The sequence below is a fragment of the Ovis canadensis genome, chromosome 20, assembly GCF_042477335.2.
Source record: "Ovis canadensis isolate MfBH-ARS-UI-01 breed Bighorn chromosome 20, ARS-UI_OviCan_v2, whole genome shotgun sequence".
Lineage (NCBI taxonomy): Eukaryota > Metazoa > Chordata > Mammalia > Artiodactyla > Bovidae > Ovis > Ovis canadensis.
The window spans coordinates 41,393,024-41,420,757 of NC_091264.1; the positions used below are offsets into that span (position 1 = coordinate 41,393,024).

At 56.0% G+C, this 27,734-nt stretch overlaps 6 protein-coding genes across 15 annotated transcripts; 4 read left to right on the top strand and 2 right to left on the bottom strand.

The window, feature by feature from the left end:
- Positions 1-636: 636 nt before the first annotated feature.
- GPSM3 (G protein signaling modulator 3) lies at positions 637-2,867 on the top strand. 4 transcript variants are annotated; one of them, XM_069562893.1, is made up of 4 exons: positions 637-1,137; positions 1,343-1,451; positions 1,664-1,863; positions 2,104-2,867. In XM_069562893.1, exons 1-4 carry the CDS (start codon positions 1,096-1,098, stop codon positions 2,239-2,241), a joined length of 489 nt encoding a protein of 162 aa, XP_069418994.1. In that variant the 5' UTR covers positions 637-1,095; the 3' UTR covers positions 2,242-2,867. The 4 variants fall into 4 exon arrangements, with proteins under 4 accessions (XP_069418994.1, XP_069418997.1, XP_069418992.1 ...); XM_069562896.1 differs by having other exon boundaries at positions 685-1,137; positions 1,349-1,451; XM_069562891.1 differs by having other exon boundaries at positions 700-1,137; positions 1,702-1,863.
- On the top strand, positions 2,345-7,745 carry PBX2 (PBX homeobox 2). 2 transcript variants are annotated; one of them, XM_069562871.1, is made up of 9 exons: positions 2,345-2,434; positions 4,838-4,911; positions 5,141-5,388; positions 5,490-5,680; positions 5,869-6,004; positions 6,113-6,266; positions 6,654-6,742; positions 6,864-6,950; positions 7,086-7,745. In XM_069562871.1, the coding sequence occupies exons 2-9, from the start codon at positions 4,863-4,865 to the stop codon at positions 7,176-7,178; spliced, it is 1,047 nt and encodes a 348-aa protein (XP_069418972.1). In that variant the 5' UTR covers positions 2,345-2,434; positions 4,838-4,862; the 3' UTR covers positions 7,179-7,745. The 2 variants fall into 2 exon arrangements, with proteins under 2 accessions (XP_069418972.1, XP_069418970.1); XM_069562869.1 differs by lacking the exon at positions 2,345-2,434 and adding an exon at positions 3,306-3,919.
- Positions 7,746-9,202: 1,457 nt separating this feature from the next.
- On the top strand, positions 9,203-12,393 carry AGER (advanced glycosylation end-product specific receptor). 3 transcript variants are annotated; one of them, XM_069562872.1, is made up of 11 exons: positions 9,203-9,351; positions 9,526-9,632; positions 9,765-9,957; positions 10,138-10,202; positions 10,520-10,607; positions 10,702-10,917; positions 11,027-11,157; positions 11,342-11,483; positions 11,727-11,753; positions 11,877-12,006; positions 12,129-12,393. In XM_069562872.1, exons 1-11 carry the CDS (start codon positions 9,300-9,302, stop codon positions 12,226-12,228), a joined length of 1,251 nt encoding a protein of 416 aa, XP_069418973.1. In that variant the 5' UTR covers positions 9,203-9,299; the 3' UTR covers positions 12,229-12,393. The 3 variants fall into 3 exon arrangements, with proteins under 3 accessions (XP_069418973.1, XP_069418974.1, XP_069418975.1); XM_069562873.1 differs by having other exon boundaries at positions 10,702-10,896; XM_069562874.1 differs by having other exon boundaries at positions 10,702-10,884.
- Positions 12,394-12,511: 118 nt separating this feature from the next.
- On the bottom strand, positions 12,512-15,207 carry RNF5 (ring finger protein 5). The gene is made up of 6 exons (XM_069562897.1): positions 14,810-15,207; positions 13,746-13,764; positions 13,539-13,651; positions 13,382-13,436; positions 13,187-13,304; positions 12,512-13,093 (listed from the first exon to the last, which is right to left on the bottom strand). Exons 1-6 carry the CDS (start codon positions 14,947-14,949, stop codon positions 12,996-12,998), a joined length of 543 nt encoding a protein of 180 aa, XP_069418998.1. The 5' UTR covers positions 14,950-15,207; the 3' UTR covers positions 12,512-12,995.
- Positions 15,208-15,273: 66 nt separating this feature from the next.
- Positions 15,274-24,775, top strand: AGPAT1 (1-acylglycerol-3-phosphate O-acyltransferase 1). Of its 3 annotated transcripts, none has more exons than XM_069562888.1 (7): positions 15,274-15,920; positions 21,639-21,847; positions 22,075-22,208; positions 22,436-22,611; positions 22,760-22,855; positions 22,989-23,061; positions 23,539-24,775. In XM_069562888.1, the coding sequence occupies exons 2-7, from the start codon at positions 21,648-21,650 to the stop codon at positions 23,721-23,723; spliced, it is 864 nt and encodes a 287-aa protein (XP_069418989.1). In that variant the 5' UTR covers positions 15,274-15,920; positions 21,639-21,647; the 3' UTR covers positions 23,724-24,775. The 3 variants fall into 3 exon arrangements, with proteins under 3 accessions (XP_069418989.1, XP_069418988.1, XP_069418987.1); XM_069562887.1 differs by lacking the exon at positions 15,274-15,920 and adding an exon at positions 17,313-17,632; XM_069562886.1 differs by lacking the exon at positions 15,274-15,920 and having other exon boundaries at positions 20,641-21,847.
- Positions 24,707-27,676, bottom strand: EGFL8 (EGF like domain multiple 8). 2 transcript variants are annotated; one of them, XM_069562889.1, is made up of 9 exons: positions 27,393-27,676; positions 26,753-26,879; positions 26,465-26,587; positions 26,245-26,357; positions 26,049-26,144; positions 25,771-25,941; positions 25,617-25,696; positions 25,382-25,535; positions 24,707-25,073 (listed from the first exon to the last, which is right to left on the bottom strand). In XM_069562889.1, the coding sequence occupies exons 2-9, from the start codon at positions 26,851-26,853 to the stop codon at positions 25,024-25,026; spliced, it is 888 nt and encodes a 295-aa protein (XP_069418990.1). In that variant the 5' UTR covers positions 26,854-26,879; positions 27,393-27,676; the 3' UTR covers positions 24,707-25,023. The 2 variants fall into 2 exon arrangements, with proteins under 2 accessions (XP_069418990.1, XP_069418991.1); XM_069562890.1 differs by having other exon boundaries at positions 26,753-26,968; positions 27,393-27,662.
- Positions 27,677-27,734: the final 58 nt, after the last annotated feature.

Here is a 27,734-nt window from a genome sequence, read left to right on the forward strand (position 1 = left end):
AACACACAGGCATGAAGCATTTTGAAAACTAATAATAATTACTATTTATTGAGCATTCACTACAGGACAAATGCTTTATCACATTTGATCCTCATATCAACAGTATAAATGGGGGGGGGGACTCCTTTTTACTCTTCGAGAATCTGAGGCACAAAGATTGTATGTGCCCAAGATTGCAAGGCATTAAGTGGCAGAACCTGATCTCTTTCTTCATCATATTTCATGCTCTAAGTCACTCAGCTAGTGTGACAGTTTGCCACTAAGAGGTCCCAAATGTCTCTGTCCTGTTTCCCACTTTGGTGCCAGCCAGTCTGACCAGCATTGATCAAAGCCCAAGTCAGGTTGTGGTCCTCTCCCTTTTCCATTTCACAATGAGAGGAAAGCTTTCCCTTCGTGTCTTATATTTGGTGCATATTTTGTACCCTGAATAGACTGTAAGCACCTTTAGGGCAATGGTAACTACTCAACCCACATTTAAACACAGTGCTAGGGATATACGTATGTTTGAGGGCCTGGCATCCTTGGATCTGTCTTACCCCTGGAAACATGCCCCTCACCATCCCAGTAAGTCAGGGAAGCTGGGAAGCAAGGGGTGGGTCCTTCTTAGAGAAGGCACCTGGGGGTGGGGGGTGGGGTGGGGGGGTTGGGGGGATTCTGAAGAGTGAAACCACTTCCTTTGTAGCTAGTTCCTGTGTTGACAGATCTGAAGGGGAGGAGGGGGGTGGAGGGAACACAGCTGGGGTTTAGGGGGCTACTGAGGCTCTGGAGATGAGAAAGCCAAAAATCCTTTCCCATTCTGAACCCCCACCACTGCTGCAGCTGGAGGAGCTTTTCCCAGTCTCTCTGCTCCCCTGGGGCAAGAGAAGTCAAGCAAGCAGTTTGGGTGGGAAAAGAGAACTGGAGGAAGTTGACAGGGATGGGCGGGGCCCGTGGGGGGGCTGACCAGGAACCCAGCTTCCTGCTCAGTACCCAGGCATCCAGCCCCCGGCTCACCCCCACCCCTTTCGGCCCCTACTCCCCACAGGAACTCAGGGTTCCGGCCCTCCTCCCAAATCCCAGCTACCCCCTCCCCCATCGGTTTCTCCCCTCCAGGGTATGGAGGCTGAGAGACCCCAGGAAGAAGAGGATGGTGAGCAGGTGAGCTCGGCACTGGGCTGGGGAGGCTGACACTGGGAGAGAGAGAGGTGAGAGGACCTGGGGCAGAGACTGAGTGACGGTGGACGCCGGGGACTTGGACGGGTTTGGGCACACTGAGGCAGGAACAGAGACACAGAGGAAGTGGGCTGCTGGCCTAGCCCTCTGCCCACCCCACCCCCACTTGACCGGAACGGATGTCTCTCAGCATCAGGGCCCCCATCAGGATGAGCATGGCTGGCCCCCCGCAAGCTCCAGCACTCGGCCTTGGAGGTCTGCCCCTCCGTCCCCTCCTCCTCCAGGGACTCGCCCTACAGGTACCCCCAGCCCCGCTCTGGGGAGCTCCCTGACCTGGTACACACTTCTTTCCTGATCCTATTACCAAGGCCCACTCCGTCAGGGGCTCTCTCCCCAACCCTCTCCAACTCCCCATCACACCCTGGTAGCCCTGACACCCCCAACACACACACACACACACCACTCCTTTTGCCAACCTCCCTGGATCTGAGCCCCCGCCTCCTCTCCCCAGCCCTGGGGCCCCGCTCGGCCTCCCTGCTCTCCCTGCAGACCGAGCTCCTCCTGGACCTGGTAGCAGAGGCCCAGTCCCGCCGCCTAGAGGAGCAGAGAGCCACCTTCCATCCCCCCAAGAACCCCCCAAGCCTAGGTCGAGCCCTGCCCCGGCCTCTTGAGGACAGAGAACAGCTCTACAGCACCATCATCAGTCACCAGGTGAGACAACCCCTGCCCCTCCCCCCAGAAGGCAAGACCCAGGCTTCTTGGTTCTGGCCCCTTTTCTCTCTTGGGTCCTACCCCTCCTTCTCCCCAGGCATCTGCCCCCTCGCCAGGTCCTACTCTCCCTATCCCCACATCATTGGTGTCCTTTATGCCCCTCACACCAGCCCTGCCTCCTCTCAAGGCCTGCTCCTCTTAAAACCTCACCATCAACCTCCTCTTCCTCTACTCCTCCAGTGCCAGCGGATGGAAGCCCAGCGGTCAGAGCCCCCTCTACCCCCAGGGGGGCAGGAGCTCTTGGAGTTGCTGCTGAGAGTTCAGGGTGGGGGTCGAATGGAGGAGCAAAGGTCCCGGCCCCCCACACACACCTGCTGAGACTTGAGCCCCCACCACCCCCTCTGCATTCCTGGGGCTCAAAAGCTGGGCAGCCCCACTCATGCCCTCACCCCTGCTGGGGAGGAGCACCAGAGACTGGAAGACCCAGCAGAAATCTCAATATTCATCACCCTCATCCACCTTTCCTGGGAAGTGGAGCGGGCGAAAGTCTCAAAGCCTAGGAATAGCCAAGGTAGGATGGATAATAACTCCCGCCATAACCAAGTGTGTTATGAGGCTATGAGAGGATCCCAGCCTCAGTGGGACACCTCACCCTCTCTTCTGATCTCAGGGAGTGCCTGAGAGTCTCCGTCCTGAGCTGTGGGAACAACCCCAGTAGTCAAGCTACCAGGTGGGATCTCAGGGTTCTGTCCTCCATCTCCCAAAAGAACGGCAAATCTCCCAAGGTTTTGACCTGGGAATTCCACCCTCCTTCCCAATAAGAAGAAAGGAAGAGAGGGCACGGCAAGACATAAAGACCATTCTCACATCTCCATCACCCGCACCCCCTAGCCCCAGGCCTACAGGCTGTGAAAGGACATTTAGCCCTGCCCCCCCTCCCTCCCCACTGCTGTTCTGAACTGTCTGATGTTTGGTTATATGAATAAATGTGATCCCCCTCTGGACTGAAGACTGGTGTCTGGGGTGGCCGGGTGGAGGGTAGGAAGGTGAGGCCGGAGGCTGCCCGCTCTCCCGAGTCTGGCCAGAGGCCAGCTCCCCTCCCTGGCTGGTTAATTACTGGCTCATTAAGCAGCGGCTGGAGACCTCCCTAATTATCCCCCCCAGCCCCCCTCTCCTGGTTTTAATTAAGTAGAACAGGGAGGGGAGTCATTAGGATAAGAAATATGAACTAAGCTGTCTGTGAACCCAGGCATTCCAGCGGCCAGGGTCGTCATCAGCTTGATCCCGGATTCAGAACCCGGGTGGAAGAACCCCCAGCCTCCAACACGCCCCCGCTTCAAGGCCACAGAAGTCCAGCCCCTGGGCCCTTCCCTCTTTTTCCCCACGGGCTAGTCTCCGCCCTCGTCCCCTCCTCCACTCGGTCTCAGTTCCTATGTTTCTGTGCGTCTCTCTCCGCCCCCAGCTCCTCCCTGTTCCTCCTCCCTTCTCCCCTCCTCTTCCTCCCCGGCTCCCCTCCCCCAGCCTCCCTCCCTCGCTCCCCCCTCCTCCCTCCTCCCTCCTCCCTCTCTCTCTCTCACACACCCCCGCTTGGGCCTCCTCTCTCTCTCCGGCTCCATTTTCTCCGCCGCCGGGGGCCGGGGTCTCCTGTGGGGGGCCCAGACGGTACCCCAGGTCTCCCTTCAGGGCCGGGGTGAACCCCCGGGAGAGACGGGAGCCGGGGAGACGGGCGGGGGTTGGGGCGGAGGGAGCAGCGGCCCCAGCGAGTTTGGGGGGGAAGTAACCAGGCGGGGGGGAGGGGCGGAGCAGGGAGGGGGCCTCAGGGCCCCCCCCCAACTATGGACGAGCGGCTGCTGGGGCCGCCCCCTCCAGGCGGGGGCCGGGGGGGCCTTGGATTGGTGGGTGGGGAGCCTGGGGGCCCTGGCGAACCTCCCGGTGGCGGAGACCCCGGTGGGGGTAGCGGGGGGGTCCCGGGAGGCCGAGGGAAGCAAGACATCGGGGACATTCTGCAGCAGATAATGACCATCACCGACCAGAGCCTGGACGAGGCCCAGGCCAAGTGAGTGCCCCCAACCCGGGACCCCACACAGACCCAGCAGAAGCCCCGTTCACAGTCTCTGAACCTTCTGGGAGCCCCCAACTCAGGACCCTCCCCAGGATACTACAGCTGTCCTCTCCTTACTCCCGGGAACCCCAAGATAAGCGATCCCGCTCAAACCTCCCTTCACCCCCAGCCCCTGAAACCTTTGAAAAGGGGATCCTAGGTGGTCTCACCCTCCACCGCTCCCTAACCACCCCACACTCCCCTGGAACATCCTTCCATCTCCAGAGACCCCTTCTGACTCCCAGACTAAAAACCTGCTGTGCTCTCTGCTCCCCTAACTCTCCAGCCCACCCTCTTCCTAGGGCTCTCCAGACCCCTCCCCAGGGCTCCTACCATTTCTCTCCACCCAGGGCCCAGCCTCCAAGGTCCTCAGGCACCCTCCGCCCCTGCTCAGTCCCAGGACCCTTCACACTTCTCTATACTGAACTCCCCACTTCAGCTCAGCACCCCTCACCCCCTCAGGCACCTCAGACTCTGATCTCCTCCTCCTTCTCCTCGGCCTCCTCCTGGCTTCCTCTGAAATCTACCTAGTCACCCTTATTTCTGCAGTCATTCCCACATCCTCTTCTGTACCTTTCTAGACCGTCTCCCACAGGCCCCACCTGGCCATGGTGCCTTTAGCTGGCGGCACCTTCCCTCCTTCCAGCCAAAGCCAGGCAGCTTCCCCTTGTCTCCGCATGGAAGCTGAACTCTTCCTAAGAACCCCCCAGACTTCATTCGGCCCCCAGCCTTGCTTTTTCTTGCCACAGATTTTCCCACCACCTCCCTATTCCCATGCTCCCCTCTCTTACCCTCGTGGGTGTGTCGTCCTGTGGTTGGTTTTCCCCCTTGACAATTCCATAGCCTCTCAACTTTTCTCTCCCGTTCCCCAAGGAAACATGCCCTAAACTGCCACCGCATGAAGCCTGCTCTCTTTAGCGTCCTGTGTGAAATCAAGGAGAAAACTGGTACGTGAGTTCCCTCCTCCGATTCCTCAACTCTGGGGACAGAACCCTGTTCCCTGTGGAACTTAGGCTAAGAGTTTGACAACTTGGGGCCCTGAGGAAAGTGTGGGTCAGGAAGATTGCTAAGGGGGGCTTGGGTGGGAACCCACACCTGGAGACTTGGGTCTCCAGGAGGGCTGAGAGCTGGGGTGTGGGGTCCCTGGGTCCCTAAGTCCACTCGCCTGCACGCTAGGCCTCAGCATTCGAAGCTCCCAAGAGGAGGAGCCTGTGGATCCACAGCTGATGCGCTTGGACAACATGCTTCTGGCAGAGGGTGTGGCTGGGCCTGAGAAAGGGGGTGGCTCAGCGGCTGCAGCGGCAGCAGCTGCAGCCTCCGGGGGCGGAGTGTCCCCTGACAACTCCATCGAACACTCGGACTATCGCAGCAAACTTGCCCAGATCCGCCACATTTACCACTCAGAGCTGGAGAAATATGAGCAGGTGAGGAGAAGAAGCCAGAGTGGGTGGAGGGAGAGGCCTTTAAGGGGGATGCCCAGGGCCAAAGGGCTCCTGCTCACCAAGCCTCGGGGCCCCCACTGCAGGCGTGCAACGAGTTCACAACCCACGTCATGAACCTGCTGAGGGAGCAGAGCCGCACGCGGCCCGTGGCACCCAAGGAGATGGAGCGCATGGTGAGCATCATCCACCGGAAGTTCAGCGCCATCCAGATGCAACTCAAGCAGAGCACCTGCGAGGCCGTCATGATCCTACGTTCCCGCTTCCTGGACGCCAGGTGGGGCCCAGGGCCCCCAACCAGCACCCAGCACCCAGCTCCTTCCCATTCTTCTCCAAGCCTCGGGGCCACCGTGTTGCGCAGCACAACACTCTGCTCCGAGACAGTGGCGCCCTCTGAAGTGAATCAACAGGATGGTGCGGCCAGGACACCAGCACCCTCCTCATCACCCCCTCTCTCCTCTATAGACGGAAACGCCGTAACTTCAGCAAACAGGCCACGGAGGTTCTGAATGAGTATTTCTACTCCCACCTGAGTAACCCATACCCGAGTGAGGAGGCTAAGGAGGAGCTCGCCAAGAAGTGCGGAATCACTGTCTCTCAGGTACCGGGGAGGCTCGGGGAGGTGTTTGCAGGGCACACAGCTCTAACTAAGGTGTTGACAGAGGAACAGGTTCCCACCTGACCCTGCTTTCTGCCCACCACCCCGCAGGTCTCCAACTGGTTTGGCAACAAGCGGATTCGCTATAAGAAAAACATAGGAAAGTTCCAAGAGGAGGCAAACATCTATGCCGTGAAGACCGCCGTGTCGGTCACCCAGGGAGGCCACAGCCGTACCAGCTCCCCGACACCCCCTTCCTCCGCAGGTGGATCCCACTGCCACTCTGGCTGGCCCTTCTGCACACTTCCTGCTTTTGCTCCCACTTCTTGCCCAGGCAGGATCAGAGCAGAAACAGGGGGCCTTCTGGGGTGAGAGGGACCAAGCTGGTCAGATGGGTGGGGATATCAGGGGGCCAAGGCCACTGCAGTGAAGTTATTTCTGCCATTCTTCCAGCAAGTGGCCAGAGGAGGCTTAGAAACAGCTTGCTCCTTCTGAGTGTTGCCATGTCGTCTTGTGGATAATTTGGGTATGGTGGTGCGCCTCCTCCGAGCTAGTCCAGGGCATTTTCTGAAAACTGAAAGCTGTGAGGAGTCTCCCATCTGCCATCACAGGCTCTGTTACACTTCCCTACTTCCCCTTCTGCTCCCCCAAGGCTCTGGCGGCTCTTTCAATCTCTCAGGATCCGGTGACATGTTTCTGGGGATGCCCGGGCTCAACGGAGATTCCTACTCTGCCTCCCAGGTCAGGTGGTCCATCGCACCTTGAGTAGGGCTCTTTCAAACTCGGTTTCCCTATTTTGGGATATGAAAGTCTTTTCTTCTGAGGCCTCTCACTGAGTCCTGTCCTCCCCTGTTGCCTGCAGGTGGAATCACTCCGACACTCAATGGGGCCAGGGGGCTACGGGGATAACCTCGGAGGAGGCCAGATGTACAGCCCTCGGGAAATGAGGGTGAGTAAGCCCCTGAAGCCACTCTCCTCACCTCTCACCAGGATGGGGGTGGGGTGCCTTTTCCCTGGCAGCGCTGGCCCCTGTGCTGGGTTTCTCAAAGCCCCACCCCAGCTGTCTGTCTCTTTTTTTTCCCAGGCAAATGGCGGCTGGCAGGAGGCTGTGACCCCGTCCTCAGTGACATCCCCGACAGAGGGACCAGGGAGCGTTCATTCGGACACTTCCAACTGATCTTGCCCCTCAGGGCCACAGGGGTGGGGGCTCACAAGGCAACTCTTGAAGAGGACGCAGGCATCCGGAGGAGGAGACCCAGACACGGGAGAAGCACAAGACAAGAGAAGGCCAGACGGGGCCATCCCCTCCCCGGCCAGATTCTGTCAGTGCTGAGGGTGCCGACGACATGGCAGGGAAGATGGGGTCCCCTCAGGGGAGAGTGGGGTCTGTCTACCCCTTTTTTCTTTCCTTTTTTTCTCCCCCTTTCTCTCTCACAGAAACACACACACACCTTATTTCTCAGATCTTTCCTCTCTTTTCTCTCTCATAAACACACCGGCAACTATTCTGTCTCTCTCTCTGTCTCTGTGGGCTCCCCCACTCTCCCTCCCCCACCCCACTTATCTGCTCTGGGATCTGTGGAGACGCCAGCCCTGCCCAACCAGAGATGCCAAAAATGGGGACATGACTTCTGGACAGAGGACATGGGCCACGCCCCCCGTGCCCCCCCACCTCCTGCCCCTCCAGACGGCTTTTATTACCTCATACGCAGCTCATCTTAAACCAATAGAATCGCTCGGTGGACGAGAGTGTCTGACTCAGATATCTACCTCGGAGGGAGTTTCTGCTACTTTAGGGAATTGTTGACTGGGCTTTGGGGTTGAATTTTTTTTTTTAAGGAAAGAAAAATTATCCCGGGGTTCCATCTGTAGTTTTTTTCATTCTGATTTTGGGGTGTTTTGGTGGTGGTGGTGGTGGTTCTTAATTTTTAATTTAGTTTGGGGAAGTAGATGTTTTTATAAATAATGTTGATTTTTTTTTTTTAAGTTTCTTGCTTTCCCATATTAGGGGTAATAGCCAAAGGGGTCATGATAAGAGAAAGGGGAACAAATAGGCCTGCCTGGCTCCAGTCCTGTCCATCAGGAAGTAACATTTAGCAGGGCATCAAGCCTGCTCCCCCCCCCACACACACACACAATCACTTAGGTGTTCTCCTTTGCTTATAAAGTCACTTAGGTGTCCTTTGCTCATGTGGGCAGCTTTCTGCTGCGTTTAGCATGGAGGCAGTCGGTCTTGCTCTGTCGGCCTATCCCCCCTCTTCCTACATCCCTTGGGCAGGGCAGGACTCAGTAATTTTGAGCAAATGGCACCTCTAAAATCCTTTTTTTAAAAAAACTATTATTTACAGATTGGAGGAGGAAGAATGGGGAGGGGGTTATTGCCAAATACGTTAAATATGGTTTGGGGTGTTTGTGTGTGTATTGCCCTCAGTTTCCCCAGGTATGAGGTATCTCTTTTCTTAGTCCAAAATCAAGAGGGTTGGGGGAGAGAGGAAGGAGGCTGCAAAGAGCCAGGTTATGAGGGAAGGTAAAATCACCATCCCCAACCCTCGGCCCTGAACCCTACCATCTGAACCCCTCGAACATCCTCAGGCGTTTATAAGACTGTCACAGTGGGGAACCCCTCCCGTCAAAGATCCAGGCAGGATTGGGGAGGGGGGGCAGGTTGGGAGTGTGATGGGTGGGGGCGGGAGGCATGGGCTGGGGGCAGTTCTCTCCTCACTTGTAAACTTGTAGTTTCACAGAAAAAAAAAAAACACAGTTTTAAATAAAGAAATTTCTTTTTTTCCTGGGTTTAGTTGAGAATTCTTTTCAAAAATATGAGAAACCGCAGAAAAAAATTTTTTTTCTTTCTCAGAAAACCCTAAGTAGCTGCTCCCTGCTCCCTGCCCCACCCAGGTCTTCCAGTCTCCCTCACCACCTAGGCCCCAGGTTTCACCCCTGCCTCCTGGGAAACAGCCAGGCCTGAACCCTGTTGCCTGGCAACCTTGCTTAGTCATCCAGTAGCCTTCGGTGGACTGGTGGAATAGGTTGGGGGTCCTGAGGGGTGAGAGACCCTAGAAGATGCACTCCCCACCCCCATGGATGTGGCTGTGCCCAGAGGCTGGTAGTGCCCTGGGGTGGGGTGACAATTGTTTCTCCTAGTACCTGAAGGACTCTTGAATTTGAATTCCTAGCATTCCCTGTGACGGGACAGGACGGGGGAGATGGGGGCAGGGGAGAGGGTACAAGCCCCACCTAGGCTGGTGGCCACAGCAGCAAGGGGCAGACAGAGCCAGGAGCCTGGGAAGGGAGCAGGATGGCAGCAGGGGCAGCGGTCGGAGCCTGGATGCTAGTCCTCAGTCTGTGGGGTGAGCCACTCCCCCACCGCCAGCCCTCCCGGCAGAGGGCACCCCGCCCCGTCCCCAAATCTCCCCCCTAGCTTCCCAGGAACCTGGGTACCGCTTTCCAGTCTCCCTCATCCTCCCTGTTCTAGTCTTGCTAGCTCCCATCTCCCTGCTCTCCATCGTGGTGCTGTCTCCCAGGGGCAGTCACAGGGGACCAAAACATCACAGCCCGGATCGGGAAGCCACTGGTGCTGAACTGTAAGGGAGCCCCCAAGAAACCACCCCAGCAGCTGGAATGGAAACTGGTAAGTGGGGCTCCTGTCTCTCCACTTCTGGGGACACCAGTGAGATTTGCGTCCCCTCTCGCCCACCTCCCTTCTTCATCAGTCCTTTCCCCAAGGGTCTGCACTGTTGAGGCCCCTCTCCTCTACCCCCAGAACACAGGCCGGACAGAAGCTTGGAAGGTCCTGTCTCCCCAGGGAGACCCCTGGGATAGCGTGGCTCGGGTCCTCCCCAACGGCTCCCTCCTCCTGCCGGCTGTTGGGATCCAGGATGAGGGGACTTTCCGGTGCCGGGCAACGAGCCGGAGCGGAAAGGAGACCAAGTCTAACTACCGAGTCCGAGTCTATCGTAAGGGTTCTCAGGACCTCTTCACCACCCACCTCTCATCTAAGGAAAAGCCTTCGACCCCAGCCCTTGACTCTTTGGCCCTGGCCTGGGAGAACTTGACTTCAGCTGCCCCCATTCCCACACCCATGGTGTGAGAATCTTCAAAGCTGTGGCCTCTGATAGGAATTTTCCCTCCTTCAGAGATTCCTGGGAAGCCAGAAATTGTTGATCCTGCCTCTGAACTCATGGCTGGTGTCCCCAATAAGGTAGAGGATGAAAAGGGGAGATGTGGAAAGGGGTCCTGAGGATGGGAGGGGAGTGTAGCTCTGTGTATGTATGTGTGTGTGTGTATCACTCAGTTGTGTATGACTCTTTGCGACCCCGTGGACTGTAGCCTGCCAGGCTCCTCTATCCATGGGATACTCAGGGCAAGAATACTGGAGTGGCTTGCCAGTTCCTTTTCTAGGGGATCTTCATGACCTAGGAATCAAACCCGGGTCTCCCACATTGCAGGCAGATCCTTTACCATCTGAGCCACTGGATTCTCTTATTTCCAGAGATGATGAAGTTGATTTTTCCCCAGGTGGGGACATGTGTATCTGAGGGGGGCTACCCTGCAGGGACTCTTAGCTGGCTTTTGGATGGGAAAACTCTGATTCCTGATGGCCAAGGTGAGTCCCAGCATCTCCCCTCCCAGCTGCCTTCTTTCTGAGCCCTCTCCCACACCCACCCTGGAATGTCTCACCTTGCTTTCCCCTACCACAGGAGTGTCCGTGAAGGAAGAGACCAAGAGACACCCGGAGACAGGGCTTTTCACACTCCATTCGGAGCTGATGTTGACCCCAGCTCGGGGAGGAGCTCTCCACCCCACCTTCTCCTGTAGCTTCACCCCTGGCCTTCCCCGGCGCAAAGCCCTGCACACAGCCCCCATCCAGCTCAGGGTCTCGAGTGAGCGCCGAGGTGGGGAGGGCCCCAACGGGGGTGAGCACATGTCAGAATATATGACCCTCAGGAAGGGGAGGGTTCAGCCCGTGGCCACTGGGACCACACACAGGTAGGACTCTCAACCCCATCGCCTTCCCACCCCCAGATGCTGTGCCACTGGAGGAAGTCCAGTTGGTGGTAGAGCCAGAAGGGGGAGCAGTAGCTCCTGGTGGTACCGTGACCTTGACCTGTGAAGCCCCCGCCCAGCCCCCACCTCAAATCCACTGGATCAAGGATGTGAGTGACCCGAGAGGGGGCTGGCAGGTAGCAAGATACATAATTGGCAATTTGGAGGGCAAGGGGTTCATGGAGAGGCAGGCGAGGAGGTACAAGGGTATCTGAGGATGTGGAGGCGAGGACAGAAGTATGGGATGTGTGGACAGGGGATTTAATAGTGTCCTGTCCCTCCTTCCCCAACCAGGGCAGGCCCCTGCCCCTTCCCCCTGGCCCCGTGCTACTCCTCCCAGAGGTAGGGCCTGAGGACCAGGGAACGTACAGCTGTGTGGCCACCCATCCCAGCCATGGGCCCCAGGAGAGCCGTGCTGTCAGCGTCAGCATCATCGGTGAGACCTCCCTCTGAATCCCAGGCCAACCCTGAGGCTGGCTGAGGGACAGTGCAGGCCCCAGTTCCCCACCCTATACTAGCACTGTCCCCAAGAGCCACCCCGCCCCCTCAGTGCAGCCACACCCAGGCCTCCTCTGCCCGACACAACCCAAGAGAACAGCCTGTCCCTTTAAGGGGCTCACTGGGATTCCCACTAAATACCTCTCTTCCAAACTGAAGCCTTCCCTTCTTTGTTTTCCAGAAACAGGCGAGGAAGGGACGACTGCAGGTGAGGGGGTTGGATAAAGTCAAAGAGAAGCAGACAGACCTCAACAGGACTGAGGGGCTGGTCAACCAGAAAGGAACTGTGAGTGGTGGGGTTGGGCCCTCAGTTATCCCTATCTCCATACAGGCTCTGTGGAAGGGCCAGGGCTGGAAACCCTAGCCCTGACCCTGGGGATCCTGGGAGGCCTGGGGACAGTCGCCCTGCTCATTGGGCTCATCGTGTGGCATCGAAGGCGGCAACGCAAAGGACAGGAGAGGTGAGTGGAGGAAGCCAGACACCTCAGACTGAGAACTTCCAGGCAGGAAGCAGAGGTGTGGGGTAAGAAATGATGGCATGCTGGAAAGCGTGTGTAGAATTCTCCCCAACCCTCCTCCCCAGGAAGGTCCCAGAAAACCAGGAGGAAGAAGAGGAGGAGAGAGCGGAACTGAACCAGCCAGAGGAGCCTGAGGCAGCAGAGAGCAGCACAGGAGGGCCTTGAGAAGCCCACGGCCAGACCCCATCCATCAGCCCCTTTTCTTTTCCCACAGTCTGTTCCGGCCCCAGCCCAGTTCTCCTCTGTATAATCTTTAGCCCACCTCCCCCCAGCTTTCTTCCACAACCAGAGCCTCCCACAGAAAGTGATGAGTAAACACCTGCCACATTTGCTGTGTGTGTTGTGTGATGCCCTCTCCCCCATGCTTCCCCACACCACACCAATATCTGCTCAAGTTGGGGAGAAGATGCTCCTGTCTTGAACGGAAGGAGGGACGGACAAAGGTAGGCAGAGTGAATACATCTCATCATGTTTATTGAATTTGTCATAAAGGAGGTAGTGAGGGGAGGGAAGCACTTGAGAGTCAGGACCCACATTAGACACTGGGGAGAGAAAAATTAAATTAAATCAAGGGGAACATGGGAGAAGAGTCAGAGGGAGCCTTGCCCACCTTTCAACATCAAATCAAGAAATATGGTGGAAAGCAAAGGATCGGGAGAGAGGGGAGACGGACACTGTCTTTAGTCCATCCTCCTCTCCCAGAGCTGGGAGTTATGACGCTACTGAGGGAGCAGTCCAGAGCACAGGTTCTCCTATCCTATGCACAGATGTCACTCCTTCTCCACACATCCTTGTGGAAAGTGGCCAGGGTTGGCCTTAGCCAACAGAAATGAAGGGCTTGGGTGGGGAGGGTCCAGGAGTAAGGAAGGGTCAGCAGGGACCCCCAATACTGATTCTCCTCTGGCTGGTGGTGGGCAGGAAGGAGACATGGCTCAAATACTGAGCAGCCAGAAAAAGAAGAAGATGGCGAGAAACAGGAAGAGGGAGTCCTGCCAGCTGGAGGCCGGGTGACCCTGTCCCAGATCCACACCTGTGGGAGAGAAGAGAGCTGTGAAAGAAGCATCCACTCATAGGCCAGGGGATTCAGAGGACTTGCTGGTAGCAGTTGAGGGCAGACTCTTACCTGTACCCCGACGGAACGGTTCATGGGTATTGAAGACGGTGGTGAAAAAGCCAAAGGGAAAAGCACCGACACCAAATGAGAAGTGAAAGCCCCCAGTATCACCAAATGGCTGGAATCCCTAGGGAGGCGGAGAAGGTCAGTGGGAAACTGGGCGAGTCTTTGGCAAGGAAGGAACACAAATCAGACAAGACTCACCCCTCTGCTCTCTGGAGCGGGTCGCTGGCCCTGTGGGCGGGGTGGGGTTTTCAATCTGAGGAAGAGGAGAGGGACTATCAATATTCCCTCCTCTTCTACACCCCACTCCCCAGAAAGAAGTGTCCACTTTCTTTCAGTACCACCTCCCCTCTCTTACCTGGGATCCTGGGGCTTCTGGCTCCCTCGCCCATAGAGAGGGACAACGTTTTCTCTGCTGATCCCAGCTTTGCACACTGGGCACTCTTGCCGCTCTGGCCGTGTCTCCAACCACTGGGGGAAAAAAATGTGGTTTCCAGTACACAGAAGGGTTCTTCCAGCTCCTCAGACCTCCCCATTTCCCTCTTCATCTCCTCTGAGTACGCACCTGATGAAGACAGGGCCAACTGCAAGGGGGAAAACAAAGGTCAAACCAGTTGAAACCAAACACAAAAGAGATACCTACCCAACCTCAGAGTCCCACCTCGCTGTTACCAGGTATTACCTGCTGTTTCTTTTCATATTTTCCACAACTCCTACCATGCCAGCCAATTTGGCCATCCTGCTTCTCTAACCTTCCAAGGCTACATCTATTCTCAACAGGCTCAACCCTCACCTCTCTCCTCTCCCCTACCGCAATCCCCACACCCCATACATATACAAATCCTCACCCCTTCCTTCTCTGCTTTTCAATTTAATTTCCAGTTTTCTTCAACCACCCCTTTGCAGGCTCCTTTCAGCCCTCCTCTCATTCTTGCCGCCATCACTCCCCAGCCAAACCCCCTTTACCAGCACCTACCTTCTCCCATTACTCCTTTTCCTATCTCCTATGCTCAATAAAGACCTTACTTCCACAATTCCTTAATCTTTGGGGGCTGCTACTCCACCGTGCTCTTGTCTGGAGGTTTCTCATACCACCCCTTGACACAGCTCACCTGAATGTGATCCCTCGTTCTCTAGATCTCCCCTAACCTTGCAGTCTAATCCGTTCCCAACTGTACAGCTGCTGCTGCTGCGTCGCTTCAGTCGTGTCCGACTCTGTGCGACCCCATAGATGGCAGCCCACTAGGCTCCCCTGTCCCTGGGATTCTCCAGGCAAGAATACCGGAGTCGGTTGCCATTTCCTCCTCCAATGTACAGCTAAGTAAGACCCCTCAATTTCCAGAGGTTAAGGTGGCTCGGGTCTCACCTGCACAGATGTGCGGTACCCACCTCCTGCGCCCCATTTCTTAACATACTAGTTGGCGCCTAGTTCCTACGACTTTCCACGGGTCTCCTCTATACAGACGTGACCCTCTCACCCACACATACCCAAAAAGACGCAAGAAGCCCCCTCAGGCCTCACCTATGAAAATGTGCCCTCTGGTTGCCCGTATGACTGTGGCACCCCCACCCCAACCTCCCCAGTATAGATGTGAGCCCCACTTATTTTTGCCCCTCTCAGATTCTCACCAGTACAGGTGGCCACACACACTGACCACAGCTTCCCGAGCAGTCTCCAAACATATATTACATTCGAAGGTCGCGCCCGCCCCGCCCCGCTCGCGGTTTGGCCCTTCGGGGCCCCCGTCCTCCTCCTCCGCTGCTGCCATGGCCGGTACTCTTTCGTCCCCCGCGTACCCCTTAGTCCCCCGAAACACACATACAGACGCCCCGAGAAACGAGAAACCTCCTCCGGCCCACGGTCTTTGGGCAGGCTTCAAAGTTTTCTAATCACTATTGGCCTGAGTGCCTGCCAATCATACAGAATCGGAAGGAAGGATTGGTCCAAAAGGCGAGGGCGGAAAGATGATCACGCGGCTCCGCCCTTGTACAATGACTATTGGCTGACACAGTCACAGTTAGTCGGCAATGCCACGGGATTGGTAACAACTCCATACGTCCTGTCACCCAGCTAGGGCGGGCTTTATTCGTCTGAGTAACTGCCAGTCATAACCAAAGGCCAGAAGCAATTGGCTCAAGACTGCTTAGACCTCGCCCACTACAAGACCCAGTCTTTCTTTTACTTCCTCTTTCAGAGAATATCCAGATTCCTATTGGACTTTGGAGCGTTTGGCTCCGAAGCAACTGATTGGCTACAACTCGACAGAAAATGGTAGCTAGGTAAAGTGCGCGAGCGCATCAGGCAGGGACGGGGTGGGCCAATCCTATGAGGATTGAGCCTTCTCTGGTCCCACCCCTTCACCTCTATACTGTCGCCATGGTGACTGCTCCACAATTGGCGGGGTTTGGGGTTCAAAGGCCTCGGCTCGTCCTCATCCGGGTCCTCCGACTGAGGTCTCTCTCGACTGATTGGACTCCTTTTTTCGCTCCTGATTGGCCGAGATCGGGAAAGACGGCGACGAGCTCGGAAAAGAGGACAAATACTAGGGTCGCAGGGTTCAAAATGGCTTCGGCCTCCTTCGGTGACGTAGAGAGCAGAACTTGGGTCCGCCCCTCCCTCTTAGTGAAGAAGGGAGCAGGACTAGGATTAGCCCGACGTTTGGATGGTGCGAACGTCGATCTGCAGCGCTGGTGTTAACCCATCTCCCTCGGCTGGACGACTCAGCCCGCCCCTCTTTAGGTGATTTACAGAGCAGAACTGAACTGAAGACCCATCCCCTTTTTAACGTGGCACATAGTAGAACGAGTTGACCTCGACTCCGTTTTAAATCTTAAAAGCAGAAAAGGCCTAGCCCCCCTCCCTTTGTGAGTGGGTGCAAGAGGCAAGGCCCGCCCCCTTTTAGGCGACCCGCCCCTTCTTTCTCCTGTGCCCGGCAGAACTGGGGTCTTCCTCCTGGGCTGGACCCCTGGGACTTAGGCAGGCTGCTTCAGAGCTTGGGCCTTTCGCACAAGTTTGGGCCTCTTCTACAGTCAGTGGCCCTCACTGAAGCCCAAGGAGCAGAACTAGGTAACAGTCCTGGAGTTACCGGTGTTCTTTACATCCTTTTCAGGGCAAAGGTGACTGGGGGCTGGAGGCCAGACACAAGCTGAGGGTTCTTCAACAACATCCTGATAAAAAGGCCCCACGTGACTCAAGTGAGGAAAGATGAGAAATTAGGAGTCGCCTGTGGCAGAGGAGGTTAAGGTTCAGGCGACGTGTAGAGGTTTAGGGAAAAGGTCATTGAGAGGGAGAAGAGGAGACCCAATAGGAGTGGAGAGTGATGGGATGATCCTGACAAGGGGATGATGGGAGTATGGTGGAGAGAGAGCTAGGTACATGACTACAAAATTAAGGAGGCATGCTCATCCCAGAGGAAACAGCATTCTTCCTCACTTTTTCAAGAAATTAAGCCTAATGTCCAATTTCCATTGGAAAAAAAGCATACATCTTTTCTATATTGCAGAGACGGGTAGTCTCAGCGTGGGTGAGTAAGGAGACTATACGAAGGAAGAAAGTAAGGTACAGCCTACAGGGACAAGGGCCTGAGAGTGTCCCTTCTCCCCAAAGACCAGGATGGGGGGCGGGCAGTGGAGGAGGGAGCTGGACTGCTAGGAGATAGTGGCAGGGACAAAGGGCAGAGATCAGATGAGGGTTGGAAGGTGAGGTGGGGTGACATCTCGTCTCCATCGAGCCCTGGAGAGAAAAAGAAGAGACGTGAAGAACCCAGTGCTTGGCATATAGTAGGTGCTTGATAAATATTTGAATTTGAATGGGGAACAGGAGGAGGGAGCTGGAAAAGGGTTGGAGTTGGATGGAATAAGCAGCAGATGTGGGAGTTGAGAAAAAAAAGAAGCCAATTGACAATATGAGGAGAACTGATGGAGAATGAGAAGGAATACACCAGCAAGGGACACACAAGCCATGTGTGCCGAAAGGAAGTTGGAGGAAAAAAGATGCAGCTGGAATCAGAGAAGGCCAGAGAGACCTAAGCAAAGACCAGCTGAGCCCTCGTGGGGCGGAGCTAGGCAAAAACTGAACGGTGTGGGGAGGCGATTGGCAAAACAGGGCGCCCATCACCGCCCCCTACTTCCTGGCCAGCCCCGGAAATCAGCGGGCGTGGGGAGGGGTGGCGGGGGATAGCGGCAGCAGCAGCAGCCCCAGCCCTCAGAGAGACAGCAGGAAGGGAGGGAGGGAGGGAGCTAAGGGGACAACCCCCCATCATTCCTACCGCTATGGGCCCGGCCTCCCACTCTCACCTCCCCTCCTTCGGCCGGGGCTAGGACACCCCCAAATCCTGTCGCCCCCTTGGCACCGACACCCCGACTGAGGCAGAGACACAGCCACCCGCCACCACCGCTGCGGCAGCCTGGCTGGGGAGGGGGCCAGCCCCCCAGGCCCCCCACCCCACTGAGGTGGGGGCAGGAAAGGGATGGGAGGAGGAGGGAGGAGGGTGCTAAAAGGGACGTGGAGGAGGGGATGGGGGAGAGATGGGGTCTGGGAGGGCTGGCTTGGGGAGAGGGTTAATGGGAAAAGGATAAGGGCCGACTGGGGAGAGGGTTGCTGGGAAAAGGAGAGGGGGCCTGAGAGGGGGGAAGGATGGAAGAGACACAAGAGGGAGGAGAAATGGACACCCTGTGAATGGGGGTGTGGACAGGGGATCTTGGAGAGGAAATTCCCTTCACCTTCCCAGTTCCTTTTTGTGCCCTTTAGCCCCACATAACTCTTGGTGGGTTGTGGCAGTCAGAAGGCAGTTTACTGCCCTCCTTTCCCCAGCAGAATTGGCTTCCTAGGAATGCCCTCAGACACCTCTGTTTCTGTGTAGGCACAGGACCTCTTGTTTCTCAGTGGCCTTCGGCGCTGTGTTCGACCCTTACTGACATACAGATGCCTCGTGGGGGGCCGTGTTTTCTACACTGAGTGGGTGTGCCTTTGACATGTTTAATGGCTTCTATGCCGGCAGTGTGCCCAGTGCTGTCCACAGGCTGTGGAGAAACGATGTGTTATTTTCCATCAGAACTGCCTGCTCTCGTATCTTATGTCCATGTCTCATATGCAGTCTTGACATGTTCACGTCTGCGTGTTCTCATCTATTGCCTCTGTTGTGTGGTTTTGTGTTTCTTGCCCATGTTATGTATTTGCACGTTTACTTTAGCATGTAGAGACCATACCTTACTTTGTTCCGACCCACAGGTGCTGTGTTTAGTCCCGCCATATGCAGACGCCTTCGTGTGTGGGATCTCATGGCTTAACTGACTCGCACACACTCGGTTGTGATCAGATTGGCCTGTTGACTACCTGTGTTTTCTTAGTCCCCGGTTCACACCACCCATGTATATGCCCTTTCCATGATGTGCTGATGTGACGTGTCCACAACTCACGTGCTTCTGGTTAGACATGTATTTCATAATTTGGGGAGCAGTATATTTTGTGAGCAATATGCTCATTAACTCCCTTGGCACTCCATTGTGCTTATGAATCCTTGGACATTTCCTATTCTGCAGAGGAAAGGAACATCACGTATCAGAGAAGAAGATAACTGGGCCTCCATGTTGCTGAAGAGCCACCCCCATATACCTTCCCTTGCTAACCCCCATCTCTTCATGCACATTATCTCTGGCACCTGTGCACAGTCTGTGTCCATGGAGCTCAGTGCACAGCGCAGGGTCAGCCCTGCCAAGCACATGAACTGTCCCTCGCTCTTTGCACTGTTGGCACGCATTTGATGACACCAGCATCTTTCCCTTGTGGCATGTTAATCCCCATTCTGTATGTTTCTCTATGTATGTGCAAGATGATGTGTTCCATCTTGTCTCGATTGTTGTTCTGCCGTCACCATGACCCTGTCTTGTGTGTGTGCATCCAGAATAGGTTACTGTTAGGCCTGTGTGTTCATTGCCTTCTTGGTGCCTTTTCTTTTCCTAGTTAATAGTCCTCAAGAGGGTAGCTATCTGATTCATGTTCAGAAGTGTTGTCCCGTTAATTACAACTAGGTGGGTATATATACATCCTTATAATCTGTCCAGCAAATGTTTATTGAGCATCTTCTCTGCTTCATTCTGTCCTGGGCATTGGGAGTAAGACAGTTCCTGCCATCAGGCTGCCTGCAGGCTAGGAAGGGAAATATAGGTGACCTCAAGCAACTACATGCTGTTTAGTGTTGAAGTGAGTGGTCCTCAGACTTACATGCATATCAGATTCACCTAGATGGCTTGTTAAAACACTGATTGATGGACCCTGTGCCCAAAAGTCCTGTTTCAGAAGATCTGGGGTGAGGGCCAAGGATTTCTACACTTTGAGAACCAGTGATCAAGATAAAGTGTAATGAAAAGATGAGCCTGGAGGAGTTCAGGAAGAGCTCCAAAAAGTGACACCAAACTGAATGAGGCAAGTGAAGAGATGGAGGAACATCCCCACCAAAGGGAACAGCCTATCATGGCCTAGAAGCATGAAAGATCATGGTGTGTCTGAGGAACTGCAGTTTATCGGTGTGCTGGAGTGAAAAAGACTTGTAGGGGTGTGGCCAAAGATGTAAGCAAAAGTCAGCCTGTCCAGAAGGGCCTTTGGGCAAGAGATATGCTCAGATTGGTGTCACGGAAACATCCTGTGGTTGCTGTGTGGAAGATGGATCGAAAGGGATGAGTTAGGAGCCTGTTGCACATAGTCCAGGGCAGACACGCTGGTTCCAGCTTGTGGGGAAAGTAGGATGAAGCCACGCTGAGAGCCTGCTCTCCTAGCTGGCAGTCCTGTTTCCCCTATCACCTGTCACCTTCACCCTTGGCAGTGGACTTACCTTGGAGCACAGTCCTTCTGTCGTGGAAGGGAGTGCCTTTGGCCTTGATGTGAGCGATAGATGTTTACCTGAACGCCGTTTTTGTGAATTGTGACCCTGCCCCCAACAGTGGGTCGGAGTGGAGGAAGGAGGAAGAGCCTGGAGAACAGATTCTGCATGCCACGCTTCCTCCTCCTGAGCTCCTTCCTCTCCCGGGCAGGTGGTACGATGACCCTTTTACTCTTTCGCCCTCCTCCTCCCACTTGGTGAGGCCTTGCACACTGCCTGCCAGACCACTCTGCCTCCAGTGTCGCTGGAAGCAGGGGGAGGGCTGGTGGGATTTGTTTGCCTGTCTGTGGAGGCAGGGTTAATGGACATAGGTATGTCCATGGGTTAATCTGGGAGCGGGGAGCCTGCCTGGGTGGAGAGGGGTTTTACTGGGTATGCATTTTGCCATCCTTTTATCTATCATGATTATAAATTTGCATGTGTGCATGAACAGGTCGGTCTTTATATGACTGTGTGTGTCTGGGTTTGCATTAGTGACAGAGCCTTTATTCTTGCCTGTCAGCCCTTGAGACTGTCTGTGTTTTGTCACGTACATGGTATCTACTGTGTGCTGTGTGTACACGTGTACAGATGTTTATACAGACAACAGCATAACCCAGTGGTTAGGAGCACAAGCTGCTTAGGTTTAAGCTAGGAAGTACCCTTAGGGGTCATATCACCTCAAATAAGTTTTTTAACCTCTCTGGGTCTATTTCCTTTAAAATGTAAATTGTGTATTTTCATATTTAAGGACTTAACATAGTATATGGGCTTGAACCCGCCTGCCAATTCAGGAGACATAAGAGACTTAGGTTTGATCCCTGTGTTGGGAAGATCCCCTGGAACAGGGCATGGCAACCCACTCCAGTATTCTTGCTTGGAGAATCCCATGGACAGAGGAGGCAGGCTATAGTCCATAGGGTCACAAAGAGTCGGAGACAACTGAAGCAACTTTGCAGCAACGGCAACGTAGTATATAGACCAGCCTTGTACAACAGAACTATAATGTAAGCCACGTATGTAATGTTTAATTCTCTCTTAGCTACATAAAAAAGGTAAAAGCAGGATGAAATTAATCTTAGTATATTGAACCCAGAATGTCCAAAAAGTTACAATTTTAGAATGTAATCAATATAAAAGATTATTAATGGGATATTTTACATTGTGTTTTATTCAACATCTTTGAAATCTGACATGTATTTGATACCTCTCAGCATCTCTCAGTGTAGAATAGGGCATATTTCAAGTGCTCAGTAGCCATATGTGGCTAGTGGCTACCATATTGAACAGCAGAGAGATAGACCATTATAAGAGCCTTACTGGCTGCAAGTGTTAGCTATTATTAATGTCCCTTTATTGCCGTGTGTCTGTGAACTGTGGATGTCCATGTCGTGTGTCTCTTGTGTGAATATATCTGGCACTTTCAGGGACGGGTGGGAGAGCAGCCCTGAGCTCCCATCCCCACTGCTCCCCTCCTAAAGAGGCTTCCTGGACAGGTGTTAATGCTCCCCACAGTCCCCCAAACCTTCGCCTCGCACCTTGCCGCCCCGCCCCCCACCTCCAGGAAGCAGGCCCACTGCCCTTCGCCCCGCCCCCTGCAGGTGACCAGAATGGAGCTGTGGCCAGGGGCGGGGACTCTGCTGCTGCTGCTCTTCCTGCTGCTGCTCCTCCTGCTGCCCACTCTGTGGTTCTGCAGCCCCAGTGCCAAGTACTTCTTCAAGATGGCCTTCTACAACGGCTGGATCCTCTTCCTGGCTGTGCTCGCCATCCCTGTGTGTGCCGTGCGAGGACGCAACGTCGAGAACATGAAGTGAGGTCCCAGGGGCTCGGGGTGATGGAGGGAACCTCAGGGTCGGAAGCGAGCAGTGGATGGGGAGGGCAGTGAGTATGCAGGAGACAGCGAGCCCAGGGACGAGGAAGGGGAGAAGACTGCCAAGATGCCCAGGAAGATGGCAGGGTGGCGGGGAACTGAGCCCTGCTGGCGGATGTATGCCAGCGGGTCCCGCTGGAACCCCTTGCCGTATGGGACCCCTGCAGGATCTTGCGTCTGATGCTACTCCACATCAAATACCTGTACGGGATCCGAGTGGAGGTACGAGGGGCCCACCACTTCCCTCCTTCACAGCCCTACGTCGTCGTCTCTAACCACCAGAGCTCCCTCGACCTGCTTGGTGAGCAGCCTGGGAACCTTCCCTGGGATCACCTCCCCTAGGTGTCCTCCACCCTCACTCCGCTGCCCTCAGGAGCAAGGTGATAGACCTTCAGTCACCCTTACTTTCTGGGGCTCCCCCTGCCGTCCCAGGCTACCTCTTCCTTTATCTCTGGTCCCTGGCAGTGTGGCTGAGGTGGGCCCCTTCCTGTGATGCTGATCCTCACCCCGCTCCCACCCCTGCCCCAGGGATGATGGAGGTGCTGCCAGGCCGCTGTGTGCCCATTGCCAAGCGGGAGCTGCTGTGGGCCGGCTCTGCTGGGCTGGCCTGCTGGCTGGCAGGAGTCATCTTCATTGACCGGAAGCGCACTGGGGATGCCATCAGTGTGATGTCTGAGGTCGCCCAGACCCTGCTTACACAGGATGTAAGTCACCCTGGGGAAATGGGGCTTAGAGGGTAGAACAGCTGTAAACTGATGTGCAGGATCCACAGGCCTCAGAAGTCCCATGACAGCATCATAATCATTTTCTGACCTCTCCATGTGTGTCTTCCTTGACCCCTCTCTCCCCCAGGTACGGGTCTGGGTTTTTCCCGAGGGCACAAGAAACCACAACGGCTCCATGCTGCCCTTCAAACGTGGCGCCTTCCACCTCGCAGTGCAGGCCCAGGTGATTCCAACTTCCCCTTCTCCTGACCCGCAGTCCCCAGCATCCCTTCCTCTCTTGGCAGAGGCTCATCATGGGGGCCTCAGAAGGGAGCTCTGGGCTGACCGCTTTCCCCCCCACCCCCCCCAACCTTCAGGTTCCCATTGTGCCCATTGTCATGTCCTCCTATCAAGACTTCTATTGCAAGAAGGAGCGCCGCTTCACTTCGGGTGAGGGCTCTGCGCAGATCTGGGATTGGGGGTGGCTGGAAGGGCCATGAGAGAGGCTAGAGGGATATCCCCACGAGGCAGGAACTTCAGTCAGTGTCAGAACGGTGAGATGTCCACCTGATCATGTAATGTGACCCCACATCAGCTGATATGTATTTATGAAGCAGCGTTGTACCCTGCTAGGCGGTAACACTCCGTCCTTCCAATAAGGGCCCTTACTGTCTAGCAGGGAAGATAAGCCTGTGTGTGCAAAGTCAGAGCATCCGGCAGTAAACGCTAGACCGTGAGGGCTGGCAGGGCACTGAGGTGTCTGGACTGGGGTTGAGGAAGGCCTCAGTGAGCAGGTGGCAGTTGCCCACAGCAGAGGGAGGGGAACTGAAAGGTGGAGGACGGGAGCAAGCAGCAGGAGAGCTCAGCAAGCAGGCCGAGGTGGCAGAGTCCCAGCAGACGGCCCTGACGGTGCTCATCCCCTCCCAGGGCGGTGTCAGGTCCGGGTGCTGCCCCCAGTGCCCACAGAAGGGCTGAAGCCGGACGACGTCCCAGCTCTGGCTGACAGAGTCCGGCACTCCATGCTCACTGTTTTCCGGGAAATCTCCACTGATGGCAGGGGTGGTGGTGACTATCTGAAGAAGCCCGGAGGGGTGGGCGAGGCCCGGCTCTGAGCTCCCTTCTCATCTCCCCCGCTACCCACACCCCACCTTCTCCACACCTACCAGCCCACCAGCCTGAAGCCGGGCCGAGCTCCTCATTTGCCCTCTCCCTACTTGTTCTCCTCTTTGGAATCTTCGACTTTTGAAGTGAATGTGGTCACAGCACCGCTCCCTGCCCCCATCCCTGCCGCCCTCCCCACAGACTCGTTGCCTTGGTGCAGGCTCCACTCTGACCCCTGCCTCCTGCGCCATCTTGTCTGTGGGACAGTTGCCTCTCCCTCATCCTCAGTGGTTCAGCCTACACAAGGGTAGGAACACTCCATTCTGTCCCCAGTGGACCCTCTTCCTTTGTGGTCTTCTCTCCCACTTCACCTCACGTTGGCCAGTGGACTCATCCATTCTGTGGAACAATTCCTCACTCCCACGTCCACGGACACAGTGGACTCATCCGTTGGTGAGGACACTCCTCACGCTGTGGCTGGAAGCTGATGCGTGGAATACTTCTCCCAGGCTCACCCTGGGAACATTCCTCAGCACCTTCTCCCTTCTTTCCGTGGAGCCTCCTGTCAGTGGAGGCTGGACTCTTCTCACCCAGAGGTCTCATCCCTGCCCTTGCCCAGGTGCCCGGGCTTGAGCACACTCTTGGATGCCACATTTCTGCTTCCACCCATCCCCTGGGTACAGTTGTTCAGTGGTCCTGGCCCCCCAGCGCCCTGCAGCCCTCCTATATCATCCTAGCCGGGCACAGGGGGAAGAAGCAGCTAACAGGTGCTGCACCCACTTCCCCCTGGGGAGCTGGGGAAAGGACCTGAACCCTGGCTGGAGGGGATGGGGAGGGCTTTTAATTTATTTCTCTTTTCTTTTGAGGCTTTCCCTCTCTGAGCCAGTTTTCATTTCCTCCCTATGGCAGTAGCCACTCCCTGCCTGCCACCCCAGACCTGTGCCCCCAAAACCGGGGAGGTGGGCTGGGAGCAAAAGGAGAGGGTGGGACCCAGTTTTGCGTGGTTGATTTTTATTAATTATCTGGATAACAGCGAGAAACCAAGAATAAAGATTGAGCAAGATCTGGGCACGTTCTGACTGTTTTTGTTAAGGAGTTAAGAAAGCAGTTCTTGCCCAGGCATCAGCCCTAGCCCGAGGATTCAAGGGCAGCAACCGCCTTCCTCCATTCTTTAGCTTCGCCTGGTTTCCGTTGTCCGTGGCTCCTCAGCGGCAAAGAGCCTTATCTGCAGCTCCCTAGCCAGCCAATCCCAGAGGATTAGTGAGTCCAGTTTCTGTATAAATTAGAGGGCAGGGGCTCTGCAGAGGCTCCTTATCTTCGCCCTTTGAGGCCTGGGCCCAGGCTGTTGTCCTCACAGGAGCCTGGTTAATGACAAGGAGACAGGCAGACACATCGACTGTGTACTTCTGGGATGCCTAGAGCGGGCCCTGGACGCTGTACAGATTGACAGCCTCTCTCAACAATAAGTGGAACCGCCACTGAGCTGGAGAACGGGGTACCCAAAGAGGGGGTGGTGACGTGCAGAAATCTGGGAAGGTATGAGGTGAGTGGGTGCAGAGGAAGGATTTTGGATAAGAGAAAACTTAAGAGTTGGGAAAAGGTGTCTTGAGGAGCTGGGGGCAGTGGTGGGGAGATGGGGGTCCCCACCGAGAGGGCCATGGGGACTCACAGGTGCCCAGTCTCTCCTCCAGCAGCAGCACCTGGTCACTGAGAGACTCGATCCTATCGCCCCGGCCCCACAGCTCCGCCACCTGCTCGGGCTGCAGCTCTTCCGGGGGCACCGGCAGCACTGCTCGGACCCAGGCCCCAGCCTGACCGGCCCACTGGAAAGGAAGAGATACCTCAGCGGGGTAGGGAGGGGGCCTGTCAGCTCTGCAAGTGTGGCCTCCGGCATCTCCACTCACCTGCTCCAGCCTCTCCAGGCGCCCTCGCAGCTCGCGAATCTCCCGCCTCAAGGCACGCTCATCAGGTCCAGCCTCACGAACTGGGACCAAGGAGAGCGAGCGTCACTGCTGCCGCGGCCCTGCCTCTATTCGCCCCCTGCTCCCACCCACTCACCGGCCACGTTGAGGATGCTGGCACTGGTCGGGGGCTCTGGGGCCCCCTCCGCGCAAGTGCGCCCATCCAGGCCCAGAACCAGGCCGTGCGGACAGCCACAGGTGAAACTGCCCGCCGTATTGAGGCAGCGATGCGAGCAGAGAGTGACGCCGGTTCTGCATTCATCCACATCTAATTACCGGAAAGAGGAGGGGGCTGACGGGGGCGGGGCGGGGATGGGCGCCACGGCGAGCAGGGAGGTCCTGGCACCACCCCCGAGGGAGGGCGAGCCGACTCACCCACGTGACAGTGCTTCCCACCCCAGCCCGGGGCGCACTCGCACTGGTCTGGCCGAACGCAGACGCCTCCGTTCTGGCAGGGCTTGGCGCAGATGGCTGAGGGTGCAGGAAGTGGGATTCAGAACCCAGCGGAAGGCCTGGCTGTCCGCCCAGCGGGGCGCACCTCCCCCTAAGGCTCGGGAAGCCCTAGCCTCACCTTCGTCACAGGTGAGTGCCCCAGGATGCCGCTTCTTCCAGCCCTGGCAGCACACGGCGTGGGTCTGCCGCACCTCCTTCCGCACCTCCCTCCAGGCCACGCGGTACGTGGTCCTGGAACACAGCACCGGGCTCTGGGCGTTGGCCTATGTATGGGTCCTTGTCCTGGCTCTGGGGGGTTCCTCTTGAGAAACCCTGGGGTCCCGGCTCCCCATCCTCACCTGTAGGTGCTGCAGACACGCCTTCCAGAGCACAGGGTCAGATAGGGCTTATATACAGGTTGGCTGTAGGACTCATTGTAACGGAGTGGGACCACCAGGGTCTGCTTGGAGCAGACCCCCTGACTGCACCCATGTGGGAGAAAGTGAGACACTGAGTGGGCCAGGCCCTGGGGAGCCAGAGCCCCACTCCCCTTCACCCTCCCTAAACATGACAACCTCATCCCCCTCCTCAACTTTGTTTTGCCCCCTGTGAAGCCCCACCCCCGGCCCTGCCACCTCTGTTGTCACCTCTCTTTGAGGGCTCCACCCTTGGCCCCCTCGCCTGTCATCAGTAGTAGGAGGAACCAGAGTCCGCCTAAGACAGTGCACGGCTCAGCCCTGGACCCCATGATTCTCCTTGACTTCAGACTGCCAGCTGCAGGCAAGAAGAGGTTAATGGAGGCCCTTCCCCTCTGCTAGTAACTTCTCCAGCTCCAGCACTCCCAAGAACAGTCTGCTGGTGCCCTGTAAGCCAGGCAGGACATTCATTTGCACACTTGCACTAGCCACCAGGATTGTCAGCACCTGCACATATATTAACACCCATCATCCTTCAGCACATACATGGTCCCTGCAGCACCATACAAGCTCACAGCCTGACACACTCCCTCCACCTCCCTTCAGGCCCCTCCTATCTCTGATGTACCCTCTTCCATCCTAATCTTCCTACCTTCAAAATCTCAGATATTCACCATTACACCCCTTTACACCTTGTACACAACCCACACACCTGGAGACCCCACCTTAAGCACACTCCTGCTACCCTCACAACCCCACCACCACATACACCCTGGACCCACGCCCCTTACTCAGACAACACCTCCAACTCACACCCACTCTAAGACTCTTAGTGACCCCCCCTCTTTCCCCATTGACATTCTCTCCCCACCTGTCTTTGCCTTTCTCCGGGAGACTTCAGGTCGACCAGCCTCAGCAGCAGCCACTCAGACTGGTGGGCGGGCTGCAAAGGGGAGGAGGGGCTGGGCCAGACAGAGCCCTCCCATCCCTGCCCCCTCCCATAAGCCTCCTCCCATAGCTGGAGCTTGGTCAATTCAGTGGGGTCTAAATCCCCACTGACCTTCACCCCCACCCCCTGCAGCCAAGTAAAGAGCCCCCTAGAAGTTTCTTCTCAACCATGAGGCCCCTTATTTGGAACTCCCCCAAGTCAACAGAGGCTACTGGCTTTAAACACCTGGCCTTTGCCCTCCGCCCTTCAACCCAACACAGACGG

What these genes read in the sequence shown, in the direction of transcription:
- GPSM3 (XM_069562891.1), top strand. Translation starts at nt 917, where the DNA reads ATGGGCGGGGCCCGTGGGGGGGCTGACCAGGAACCCAGCTTCCTGCTC. An exon ending in AAGAAGAGGATGGTGAGCAG is followed by an intron (nt 1,138 to 1,342) that starts GTGAGCTCGGCA and finishes GATGTCTCTCAG; the next exon opens with CATCAGGGCCCCCATCAGGA. An exon ending in GCACCATCATCAGTCACCAG is followed by an intron (nt 1,864 to 2,103) that starts GTGAGACAACCC and finishes CTACTCCTCCAG; the next exon opens with TGCCAGCGGATGGAAGCCCA.
- PBX2 (XM_069562869.1), top strand. Translation starts at nt 3,699, where the DNA reads ATGGACGAGCGGCTGCTGGGGCCGCCCCCTCCAGGCGGGGGCCGGGGG. An exon ending in GACACCCCCTTCCTCCGCAG is followed by an intron (nt 6,267 to 6,653) that starts GTGGATCCCACT and finishes TGCTCCCCCAAG; the next exon opens with GCTCTGGCGGCTCTTTCAAT. An exon ending in ATTCCTACTCTGCCTCCCAG is followed by an intron (nt 6,743 to 6,863) that starts GTCAGGTGGTCC and finishes TGTTGCCTGCAG; the next exon opens with GTGGAATCACTCCGACACTC.
- AGER (XM_069562872.1), top strand. Translation starts at nt 9,300, where the DNA reads ATGGCAGCAGGGGCAGCGGTCGGAGCCTGGATGCTAGTCCTCAGTCTG. An exon ending in CTACCGAGTCCGAGTCTATC is followed by an intron (nt 9,958 to 10,137) that starts GTAAGGGTTCTC and finishes TCCCTCCTTCAG; the next exon opens with AGATTCCTGGGAAGCCAGAA. An exon ending in CGAGGAAGGGACGACTGCAG is followed by an intron (nt 11,754 to 11,876) that starts GTGAGGGGGTTG and finishes ATCTCCATACAG; the next exon opens with GCTCTGTGGAAGGGCCAGGG.
- RNF5 (XM_069562897.1), bottom strand. Translation starts at nt 14,949, where the DNA reads ATGGCAGCAGCGGAGGAGGAGGACGGGGGCCCCGAAGGGCCAAACCGC. An exon ending in CAGAAGCCCCAGGATCCCAG is followed by an intron (nt 13,437 to 13,538) that starts GTAAGAGAGGGG and finishes CCTCTTCCTCAG; the next exon opens with ATTGAAAACCCCACCCCGCC. An exon ending in ACCGTTCCGTCGGGGTACAG is followed by an intron (nt 13,094 to 13,186) that starts GTAAGAGTCTGC and finishes TCTCTCCCACAG; the next exon opens with GTGTGGATCTGGGACAGGGT.
- AGPAT1 (XM_069562886.1), top strand. Translation starts at nt 21,540, where the DNA reads ATGCTCCCCACAGTCCCCCAAACCTTCGCCTCGCACCTTGCCGCCCCG. An exon ending in CGCAACGTCGAGAACATGAA is followed by an intron (nt 21,848 to 22,074) that starts GTGAGGTCCCAG and finishes GGACCCCTGCAG; the next exon opens with GATCTTGCGTCTGATGCTAC. An exon ending in GGAGCGCCGCTTCACTTCGG is followed by an intron (nt 23,062 to 23,538) that starts GTGAGGGCTCTG and finishes ATCCCCTCCCAG; the next exon opens with GGCGGTGTCAGGTCCGGGTG.
- EGFL8 (XM_069562889.1), bottom strand. Translation starts at nt 26,853, where the DNA reads ATGGGGTCCAGGGCTGAGCCGTGCACTGTCTTAGGCGGACTCTGGTTC. An exon ending in GCCTGGAGAGGCTGGAGCAG is followed by an intron (nt 25,536 to 25,616) that starts GTGAGTGGAGAT and finishes CTTCCTTTCCAG; the next exon opens with TGGGCCGGTCAGGCTGGGGC. An exon ending in GGAGGAGAGACTGGGCACCT is followed by an intron (nt 25,074 to 25,381) that starts GTGAGTCCCCAT and finishes GTCATTAACCAG; the next exon opens with GCTCCTGTGAGGACAACAGC.